Source organism: Gigantopelta aegis, chromosome 8, assembly GCF_016097555.1.
Source record: "Gigantopelta aegis isolate Gae_Host chromosome 8, Gae_host_genome, whole genome shotgun sequence".
Taxonomy (NCBI): Eukaryota; Metazoa; Mollusca; class Gastropoda; order Neomphalida; family Peltospiridae; genus Gigantopelta; species Gigantopelta aegis.
In genome coordinates, this window is record NC_054706.1 from 19,046,336 (window position 1) to 19,058,282 (window position 11,947).

General features: G+C 43.4%; 1 protein-coding gene across 1 annotated transcript; it reads left to right on the plus strand.

The window, feature by feature from the left end:
* Window positions 1–1,963: 1,963 nt before the first annotated feature.
* LOC121379524 lies at window positions 1,964–8,990 on the plus strand. Its single transcript, XM_041508168.1, has 2 exons — window positions 1,964–3,263; window positions 8,914–8,990. Exons 1-2 carry the CDS (start codon window positions 1,964–1,966, stop codon window positions 8,988–8,990), a joined length of 1,377 nt encoding a protein of 458 aa, XP_041364102.1.
* The last annotated feature ends 2,957 nt before the right edge of the window (window positions 8,991–11,947 follow it).

Here is an 11,947-nt window from a genome sequence, read left to right on the forward strand (position 1 = left end):
CCATTTGCAAAATGGCGTCTGTATTGACTGGCTTGGTGTTAGGTGGAATGTTTTTTTTTTTCCACCTTATTCGTTACCTTTCGTATGTTTCGCGTATTTCGCTTGACTTGCCAAGTGTTAATTACATGAAATGTTATTATATTGCCGGTTGTCGTGTCGGACGCCATTTGCAAAATGGCGTCTTTGTTGACCGACTTTGTGTTTGTGTCATGGTTTCTTTTCTTTCTCTTTCACAGATTGAAAACTTATTATCATGTCAGATTTAATGTTCAGCGTCAGGTACGAGCGTGCCTACGCTGTAAGAAGTTCACTGCAGGCGGCGACCCTCATGAATTATGTCCGGGTTGCCGTGTTCCTTGTAGCCTCTCTTCGAGATGCGACCTGTGTTCGGGCCTGTCTACTGTCGAGTTCGCGGCTTACTTGAAGGTGCTGTCGGCGAGAGCCAAGAAAGTGGAATCTTCGCCGTCAATTGCGGACTCCATAGCAGATGTATTACGTTCGATGCTACCTACTATGCTGAAAGAGACTATGGCGTCAATGGCGGCCTTACCACAACCGGCGGGTTTGGGACCAGGTCCGGTTCAAGTCCCCTCTTCGGGGGGTGCGGCTCCAGGATGCAAGACTTCAGATGACAGGCCTGCAGTTACTACGCAGCCCTCGGACAAGCCGACTCAATCAGTTAGGCGTTCCACGGCCTCCAAGGATCACCGATCTTCAAAGTCATCTTCGGCGCAGCGGATCCGGGAACGGAGCCGGGCTCGTAGCCGTTCCCCACGACCTGCACGTCTCCCTACGGGTTCCGTGGATCGGCAGCGCAGACCTTCTATTGACGCTTCAGAGGGTTCTCGACGGGACCGTCCACGGTCCGGTTCACCAGTGAATTCTGTTTCGGCGGATCGATTAGCCTGTGCTCGAGTGCTTCGAGACTTTGGAGATGCAGCGCCTACAGCGGTTTCCGTCATTGATGAGACTGAATCTTCTGATCATATGAATATGAGGGATTGCTTGGCGGCAGTCTATGACATGTTGCCGTCCTTGCCACATCCACCAACGCCGTCCAAGAAGGGACCGACACCGATGATAGCGACTGATGTCCCTCCGGAAGATGTGGTGATCCGTTCCTTGGCTGCCGGTACACTCGTATCCGAGGTGGCGACGGATTTAGACCGCACTTTTAAAGACACAGCGTCTTTCGTCGCCTTCCCGACTTGGGGTCACCGTATGTATCCGGTATTTGACATGACCTTTACAGATGTAGCTCCGTCCTTGGATGAAGACGTTCACCGTCTTGGGAAGTCGTCAACCGTGGATTTGACAGACAAACAAGTACAAGCCATGGATACTGCCCAGAGACGTTGCTTGTTTGTATTATCTTACTTGGACGTTTTCCTTGCGGCGATGGCCACCCAGGCAAAAGATGCACGGTGCTACGCGCTATTTCAGCAATCAGCGCAGATGCTAGCTTTCCTGACGTCTTCGGTGACTTCGATGTCCTCGATGTTAATGCAATATCGTCGCCAGGCTTATTTAAAGAGATCCACTTTGGATTTTCAGCATAAGAAGGAGCTGTTAGCTCAACCGTGGTCAGCAACTAAGCTTTTTGCAGGCAAAATTTCTGAGGTGGTGAAGGCCAATGATAAGGACCAACAGTCGACAGCAACTGTCAAAGCGTTGCAACTTATTTCAACATTGGAATCTACAAAGCGGAAGTCTACATTCACACCACAACCACCATCTAAACGCTGGAGAGGTTCCTTTCGAGGTCAACCTTCTCGAAGGTTTCCGGTCAGACGACCATCCGGTCCGCCAGCTCGGACCCAGGGGAAGCCTGGTCGACGTTGACGCCAGCCAACAGATCGTGGATTGCTCAGATTGCTTCAACCTACGCCTGCCCCTGATTTTGAACCAGAACAACGATTCGGTTTTGACGCTTCCGGTGTGTACCACACCGGTCGAAAGATCCATGGTCGGAAGTCGACTTCGCCGTTATTGGCGAAACTGGCAGACACTTTGCCAAGATCCGTTTGTCACGTCGATCTTGAAGACAGGGTATCGTCTGCAATTGTCTGCCATCCCTCCATTGACCACTTCACCTCGAGAACCGCGGCATTCCGTTGCGCAAATCAAGGTTCTACAGGAGTCCGTCAACAAGCTGGTGGAGAAGGGAGCCGTTCGCAGCATTTCGGAAGTACAATTAACACCCGGATTTTACTCGGACATCTTTCTCGTACCAAAGAAAGATTCTCCAGAGCTGCGAATGATTCACAACTTGGCGGTCTTCAACGACCGCTATCTGTCTCCTCCTCCGACCTTCAAGATGTTAACGTTGCGAGATATCATAGCCGTGATCAGACCGGGGGATTGGCTTGCCTCGCTAGATCTCAAGGACGCCTACCTGCACGTTCCGATGCATGCCGATTTCCATCACTACCTACGGTTTGTGCTACAGGGTCGGCATTACGAATGGAAAGTCCTGCCCTTTGGGATATCCATAGCGCCATGGCTGTTCACCAGAATCACGACTCCGATGTCACGCTTCCTGCATCGCAGAGGTATATCCTTTTACCCATACCTCGACGATTGCCTGATGAGGTGTCACAGCAAGACAGGGCTGACTGCACATGTTGCCTTCATCATGGACTTTCTCAAGCAGCTGGGTTGGATTATCAACATCGAGAAATCTCGACTGGCTCCCACACAGTCTCTACAGTTCATAGGCGCTTGGCTTCGACCCGACCTGGGCCTCGTTCAAGTTCCCTTAGACCGTTGGGAGAAGATCCAGACCATGATTGTCATAGCCCTCACCGCTCCAATGACCTTCCGCGGTTGGCAGAGTCTCCTGGGTCTCCTCACTTCTGCCCAGGATTTGACACTCAGAGGTCGTCTCCAGTTGCGGCGCTTGCAGATGTTTCTCAACCCGTTTGTTCGTTTCAACAATCCGGACTTGATCATCTCACTTCCAGACGATCTACGCTCCAGCCTGCAGTGGTGGCAGCTCCGATCGAACGTCTTAGAAGGTGTCTCTATGCGGGCCTTCATAGCCACTCATCACCTATTCGTCGACGCGTCACTGGAAGGTTGGGGAGCCCATCTAAGCAACCAGACTACTTCAGGGCTGTGGTCTCCCGTCGAACTTGGACTCCACATCAACCTGTTAGAGTTGTTGGCAGTCTACTACGCTATCCTTCATTGGCGACAGATGTTGACGGAAGCCTCTCTCATGGTGGCCACAGACAGTACGACCGCGGCGGCTTACATCAATCGTCAGGGCGGAACTCACTCCAGCAGTCTGCTGCAGTTGACTTATCGTCTCTACAAGCTGGTCGACGAAATTCCGTTGCAACTTCGGGCTCGTCATATTCCAGGGGTTTGCAATGTACTAGCCGACACTTTGTCCCGGCCGTCGTCTCCACAGCCGACGGAGTGGATGCTCCATCCGGAAGCGTTTCGATGGGTGTGCGACAGACTTTGGACACCAAACATCGATCTTTTCGCCACACGATTCAACCATCAGCTGAGGGTTTACGTGTCTCCGGTGCCGGATCCCGAAGCTCTGGATCTCGACGCATTGGCCATCAGCTGGGAACAGATGGACGCGTACGCTTTTCCTCCACCAATCCTCCTTCCAAGGGTGCTTCAGAGGTTTCAGCTGTACCATTGTCGCCTGTTGCTCATTGCTCCGATGTGGCCATCCAGGATGTGGTATCCAGATCTAATACGTCTTGCCGATCCACATCCTTTACCGCTGCCAGACTGGGATCATCTGTTGCTGCATCCCACGTCAAGACTGTACCATCCACGTCCGCAGTTGTTCCAACTGCACGCGTGGACTTTATCTCCAAGAGTTTGAGGAAGAAAGGTTTTTCTTCACAGTCTACGGCGGCCATTTTGAAAGCGCACAGATCATCTACTACTGCGGCTTACAACGTCAGATGGCTTTGCTTTCACCGATGGTGTGTTAGAAAAAAGATCAAACCTCAGACGATACAGATACCTCGTCTTGCTGATTTTTTTGCTATATCTGCGGACCACTTTACGATTGAAGGGGTCTACCATCGCTGGGTACGTTTCGGTCATCGCTACTGTTCGTGATGTAACTACTGGAACGAAGTTATCGGGTATTCCTGAGATCCATAAAATGATCAAAGGTTTTCGCCTTGAAGATCAAGTACACCGGTTTCGGCCACCAAGATGGGACCTGAATTTGGTGTTACGAGCGTTATCGACTGCACCTTATGAGCCGATCGAGTCCTCTTCCCTGCAAGATTTGACACGGAAGACGGTGTTTTTACTCGGTTTCGCCACAGCTGCTCGTGTCTCAGAACTTCATGCTCTTGATGTCGATTTGGTACGTTTTCACCGAGATCGGCGTGCAGTCAACTTGGGGTTACTCATGAAACTTTATTGCAAAGAATCAGTTACCAGACCAAGCGCCTCGCTCGTATGTTGTGCAGGCCCTCTCCTCTATCGTTGGTCCGGCGGACGTTGAGGACTTGGCGTTGTGCCCTGTTAGAGCCTTGCACCAGTACATCGAGAGGACCAGATCTTTTCGACAACATCGTAAAAGACTTTTCCTTTCCTGTAACCAGAGTCGGTTGAGGGATATTACCAAGAACACGGTGGCCACCTGGATCCGGTCTTCTATCCTGACCGCGTATCAGAAGGAGGGTTTACCTGCTCCGTCTGCTTCCAATCCGCATGAACTTCGTGCCTTGGCTGCCACGATGTCCCTGCATTGCAACACATCCATTCAGCACATCATCACTGGCTGTTTCTGGGCGACGGACTCCATCTTCGCCAACTATTATCTGAGGGATATCTCCACAGAAGACGTTGAGGGGTTCCATCATCTGGGTCCGGTTGTTGCTGCACAGACTCTGTTGAATACAAGCCATCCTCGTCGCCGTTGATGTCTGTCTGATTCTGGGCTGCATACCGAGATGTCCACCGAATCGACAGGTGAGGATTGCTTAGACTTTTGTTCTTTTGCACAGTTCACGCACTGGTGCCGGAACTTTTGTCTCGATAACCTTAACCCTTCACTGCATGTGGTTATTGGCTGTCGTTATTGAACTAACAGATCTTTGGTGTACTAGACAGAAAACATTCGGGGGTCTTGTTTTGTTCAATGTTCTGACGGATGCACCTCATTAGGTTGTCGCTTGTTATTGAAAAACTATAACACTTCAATACGTGAGGGTTACCTAACACCTGCATCCCTGGTGGCTACGTCTTCCCACCCTGTCAGAACCAGCATAAGAGATGTGGCTTCCGCCTCCTGGTTCATGTGTTCTAGGAGCCGTACCGCCACTGCTGACGGATGCCACCATTCTGGTTGTTGTTACTAACATCACCTGCATTGGTCTGTGACGGGCATCCCTAGGAGGAGGGTTTACCAAGGTTGGCCTTATTCTTCCACTAGTCAGCCTCTTTCCGGTTGGGGAGTTATCACAAGCATCTACGGATCTCGGCACCCACCACCATCTGTTGAATGCTGCACTTGTTTGAGGACAGGTAATGTCTATAGAAATGGAGAAAACTTGAGTGTTTTCTCTTTTATAGATACATTACCTGTCCTCAAGATTCATCCCGCCCGGGCCTCCCCGCTTCCTGTTCTCCGTGCGATGCGCTCATGGAAAAAGAAGGAAGTTACAGTCATGTGACCGGAACTAGAGAGCAGTATACAGTAGAAGAATTTAGGCCATCCCATTGGCTGTTGGGATGTTCGGACCAGACCACTTGCGTGGGGGGGAGGTGCACTTGTTTGAGGACAGGTAATGTATCTATAAAAGAGAAAACACTCAAGTTTTCTCCAATTATATATCTATAATTATAATTTAAAGTTGATTTACTTTTTCCAAACATTTTTAAAAAGATACATGTCAATAATTTTATTATTTTTGCAGTAGAAGTATTTATAAACATGAATATATCATAATTTTAAAACTTACACTTACTTACTGGTTCTTGCTGGGGCTGAATTTATTCCCACCTCTTTTCCTCGATGTTTTTTTACCTGATCTGCAATTGTCATGAATAGTACAGATCTACCCGATCTACTTTCTCCTGTTGAACTACATTTAAGTGCCCAAAAATCCAGTGATTAATGAGTGAACATAATGAATTTCTTTCAGTGGGTGAAATTCTCTTATTGGGTTGGTTTTGTGTTTTGTGGTGAAAATTGTCTATATATTTTTTTTATTTTTTTTATTTTATTTTTTAATGACACGATTAGTGCACATTGATTTATTATGATTTGGTAATCTTATCTAGAGAAAACCTGTTAAATTTTTCCATTAATAGCATGAGATCCCACAGGATAATGCATACCACAGCCTTTGATATACCAGTTGTGATGCACTGGCTCGAACGAGAAATAGCCCAATGGGCCCACCTACATGGGATTGATCATACACCGACTGCACATCAAGCGAGCGCATTACCACTGGAATACGTCTCGCCCCAGACTGTCTATATATAATGCATGTCCGTGTACTTTGGAATGCTGTTTTGACTTTAATCTCTTTTACAATTTTTTAGTTTCTCCTGATCTTGAAATTTAAGTGTAAAAACAAAAAGAGCAAATAACGATTTGGACAGGTCAAATTCTATGACAAATTTTTATTTTCCTCTTTTGTCTCTTTAAATTTTTATGTCTGGTGGGGTTTTTTTTCTAACATTACCCTCTCACCAAACAAAGAAAACAAAAGAACATTAATAAAATTTAATGCTTCAATTTCTACATAGTGCATGCACTTCCAGTGATATATTTTGGCATACAGTTGCTTTGTACTTCCAGTAATAGCGGTGTATTTTTTCTCTATTTTTATGTTTTATGTATTATTTGTATATTAAAACTATTTTATTATTTATGTTCTTCAAAAACATGATTGCAACCTAAAACTGAAATGTGGATGCGGTTGATACAAATAAATGATTGAATATCGGAGACAGTTTTGTTCATAAAATTAGGTGAATTACAACTCCTTCACAATGATGATTGCTATTTGGCCTTATGGGGAGAGTAAACTCAAACATGAGCCTTTATGTGTTGGAAAGATGCATACCCGGACCACCAACTCATACTGACACTTTTAACAAATGAAAAACGCATAATTTTAGAGTTAATAAAAAAAACGTGATTATTCCTGCTAACTGGGTGCAGCCATTTTCTTTTGTTTTCAATGCGTCCGGTACTCTTATCTTGGGGCGAAGTGACGTCAGCTCCGACCAACTCCTGTATGCACAGTGTAAACAAAAGCAGTAATTTACGACAAGGCACTTCTCTTTGATCAACCTGACTTGTAAAACAGCATAAATGACGTGAAAATATAATAAACTATTTGACTAAGTATATTTCAAGTTGCATTAACGGAACGAAATGGGGTTATAGTATTTTTCTCTGTTAAATACTCCAAAGGAAAAATGTACACTATTAGGCCTATTTGTATGCTACGTTGGAGCAAAATCAACAACCCACGATACCCAAGTGATAATTTTATTTTCTTTGGGACTACGTAATTGGTCAGTTCTGTGATTTTAGATGGGAAAGTCTACTTAATCAGTAGTTTAACAAAAATACAGCAATAAACCATGTCCATTACCATTTTATGGGCGACAGATTAATACCCAATACTGGTATGTCTTTTTGTGTCTAAGACCTACCTGCCAGTCAGGAATCACAGGTAGAGACAGCTAACAGCACAGACCAATTAACTAAGAAAACACTGTGTATCAATTCAGTATGTAGGTTAATGCATGGACAAAACATGGTACAATTATTTCGACTTGTGTAGCGACTGATAATGGCGGTTTATTTTGTATTGAAAAAAATAAAAAAACTTATTGCTGGCTTACTGGGATGGATATTATTACAGAACATTGCAATGCATGCCTATTTTATCATCCAGAAAAAGCTGAAGTCCGAACCAAATTCTTAATAACTACAATAAATTACTCTCCTACCTTTATTTACCGTTACATTTCCCCCAAATTTTGTCCAACAATTACAGTGACACAGATTCCACATATGAGACCAACGATGTCGCCAGTATCGACTTTGCTGAGATCGCATTGGGCAAAATACATGCAGTTTTCGGCCGTCTGCCATTTTTTTTTATATATGGAATACTCTTCAAGAGGGGTGAAAGCCTCCAAAGTATGTGACATAATTAATATAAAATCAATTATCTCTAGTATTAAAAAAAAAATAATAATAATATTGATATGACGTCATCACGTTTCCTTTTATATCATAACATGTTATGACATTGTTAGATTAAGTCATATCCTTTCACCCCTCTTGGAGAATATTCCATAAAAAGTCAAAATGGCAGCCGGCACAACATTACATGCTTTTTGCCCTATACCGTTTTATTAATTAACTATAAGATTATACTTGTTAATATTAAGCAATAATGTGCATTATTATATATCGCTGAATATGCAGTTCAAAATCCTTGCTTAAGCATTCCTTTAAGGATGACTGGATTGAAAAATCTTAACATGCCCAAGACAGAGTTCATTGGATAATTAAGCAGCTGTTATGATATGCACTCATGAATCACTACCCAAGCAATAATAATATCAGGTTTACGCGAAAGTTGAATGAGTTATCTTGATGTTGACGGACTGAACCAAACATCCTAGAGAGAAAGGTGGCAGAAATTACCGTAAATCCATGATTAGAGACTAGTTCTCGGAGTATTACTGCTGTTACAGTACAACAAATATAGTTAGGAATACACATAATTTATTTCTTTTCGTCCTTAAAATACTCCATGTTCTGTAATAATGTAATTTTCTGCGTGAAATAGATGTCAAACACATTTAAATGTATGCTTGGTATAACTGCTAATCTCAGACCTTAAACACGATGTTTTGTGAAATTGGCCTCTTTTTATGCTATTGTAGCTTTCTGTCCTGGACAGGAGATCTGGCGCAAATCAAAATTCGTGCCCAGGATGGACGTGCCTGAACCTTCACGTTAATAGAGTTTTCCTTCCTTATTGTAATTGTGTGATGTTAGCACGTTATAGGCTACTTGGCAGTTCCGTTGTTGGGTGTTAGAATGAGAAAGGATTTTGAGTGAGGTAAGAGGTTTCCACGTGTAGGAAAACGTTTTGAAGCCTACATTAGGAGACGACCGTACAAGAAGGCTGTTTAAAAAAAATAAAAAAATTGATAGAAATAAAATATAAGCCGAGTCTCTGAGCATCATCGTGGGGAAAAAAAAAAAAAAAGACCTGAGTTACTCTGGTAACGATTTAACAATAGCCTAATATATACATCTGGCCCCACCATGAGCACGACCATTTTGATTTTATTTAAATTATGAAAACTTAAGTGCACGGTTTTCACCAAAAATAAAAGATGAAAAAGCATACACCTGGTACCTTGAGCATAATAATAATTAAAAAAAATAAAATAATATAATAATAATAATGTACTGCATCGAAAGTCATTTTAGTCTGTGAAGCATACCGGGCAGAAAGCCTCTGTCTACCATAATACGTTTTGAAGGCCATTTGAATTCCATGAATGTTGTAACTGATGAAACCACTTCTGTGCCAGAAAGATACAAGTTATTATTGCATGTTTTTATTTTAAACAATATTTATTCCGTCTTTTACATGGTAGGATTTGGTCGACAGGGATACACCTATATTAGGACCTTTACCCGTAAATTTAGAACCGATACATTCATGTAAACAAGATGATGGTCAATAGAAGCATATTATACATAACTGATGGAAGTAGTAACAACAGCTGTGGCTAACTGAATATAAAGTAATCCGTTATAGATTTGGCATGCTTTCGTATTAAGAGCTCCCAGACGAGTTGTTTTGTTACTCCCGGGCTCACTGAGACTCAGCCAACGTAGCTGTCTGATAAAATCTACCGACTTAACTGTCTGATGAAAAATGTGTGTTTAGCGACTCCACTAGAGCTCATTGATTTATTCATCATCGGCTACTGGATGTAAAACTTTGGTAATTTTGACTACAGTCTTAGAGAGGTAACCCACTACAATTTTCCATTAATAGCAAGAAAGGGATAGCACACGATACGGCCTTTGATATACCAATTAATTACTTTGCGAACCCTGTATCTACCAGCCTTATGTGTATATGTTACAGGCAATGTGTCAAATCAGTCATTTGGCAAAATGACTTGAATATTCAGGCATTTTGTAAAATGCCCGTGACCCTTAGGCATTTGACCAAATGACTAAAAATTAGGGTTATGTATTTGACAGTTTGACTGAACACATTCAGGCGATGAGTAAAATGCATGAAAGTCAACTCGGATATTATATGTGATCAGCCATTGGATTGTCAGCTTGTCTTTCAATCCAGCTATTCACTGTGGCAAGCTATTGCATGTTTGGGCTTATCTTTAGATTGAACTCTGTCACACATGTTATAATTTATGGGCAAGTGAATATAGGCCTACAATTATTTGCTAATCATTAAGAGTAAAGTAAATGTGTGATAGAGGGCGGGTTTCTCATTTTGTAACCAGAGAGAGAGAGAGAGAGAGAGAGAGAGAGAGAGAGAGAGAGAGAGAGAGAGAGAGAGAGAGAGAGAGAGAGAGAGAGAGAGACGAGCGCAGCTGGTAAACAAACTGGGGATCAATATGGTACCGACTCCCACCCAGAGCGAGTTTAACGACTCAATGTAAGGTCACTAGTGTAAGGCCACTATATCGAGTTATCCCTCACTAACCACAGGCCAAATATGAGCACGAAAATAAGTATAAACAGAGGGTTAAATATCTTCGATATGATCACGTGTCAAACCAGTCCCGTAAGAACTGAGGGTGGGGTGGGAGGGGGGTTCCGTCTCCAACTTGAGGCCCATGATATTTACATTTGACAGACTTAATTAGAAAGGAAACCCGCTACATTTTTCCATTAGTAGCAACCAACACAGGATAGCACATTTCACAGCCTTTGATATACCAGTCGTGGTGCACTGGCTAGAATGAGAAATAGCCCAATGGGTCCACCGACGCATGGGCGTACATAGGATTTTGAAAAGGGGGGCTCCAAAATAGATTGCAGAGATATTGGGCATATATTTCTATGTTGAGTAAATATAATAATGTCGGATATCAATGTCAGATATATTAAATTATTAAAAAAGCGATTTCAGGGGGGGGGGGGGGGGGGTTCGGTCGAACCCATGCGACGGGTATCAATCTCAGATCGACGGCGCACCAAGTGAGCACTTTACTACTAACCTACGTCCCGCCGAAACCATAATAACGGTAGCTATATCCAGAATCGGGCATTTTCCATTTATTCGGGCAAAAATCAGTCTGCAAACCACCCCCACTCCCCCAAGAAAAATGGGAGTCCATGCACCTATGTCGCTATGCCTTTACACCTTCCCAACCCCACGGTTTATTCGGGCAAAAATCAGTCTGTAACCCACCCCCTTTCCGCAACAAAAATGGGAGTCCATGCGCCTATGCCGCTATGCCTTCACACCTTCCCAACCCCACGGCCTCTAGTTCAAAGCTAACTAATTAGAACAAAGGAATGGCATAGTGATTTCATATAAGCCTACACATGGGGCGGGAATGGGGGCTAAATTTTCTCAGAGGGCCACAGAATAATTTGGAATGATCTGCAAGCCGACAAACTAGCCACACAATAGTAATATTCATTTTCCATGGTGCTAGAGTAGTACCTCTAAGACTACTATCTATGCGTGTACACGTAACTTGATATATATATATAGCCCCTCGATACTGAGGAATGTGTCAAGTCAAAATAAATACTTTTTAGTGCGGTAAAAGACTAGAATATTCCAGCTTAAATTTATGACAATTTGATTTTAAAATAATAATTTTTAAAATATTTAGTAAAATGGTATCAAATAATTATTATTCAACCTGTCCTAAAACATGAACAATAGTGTTGTGCACATTTTGCATAAGG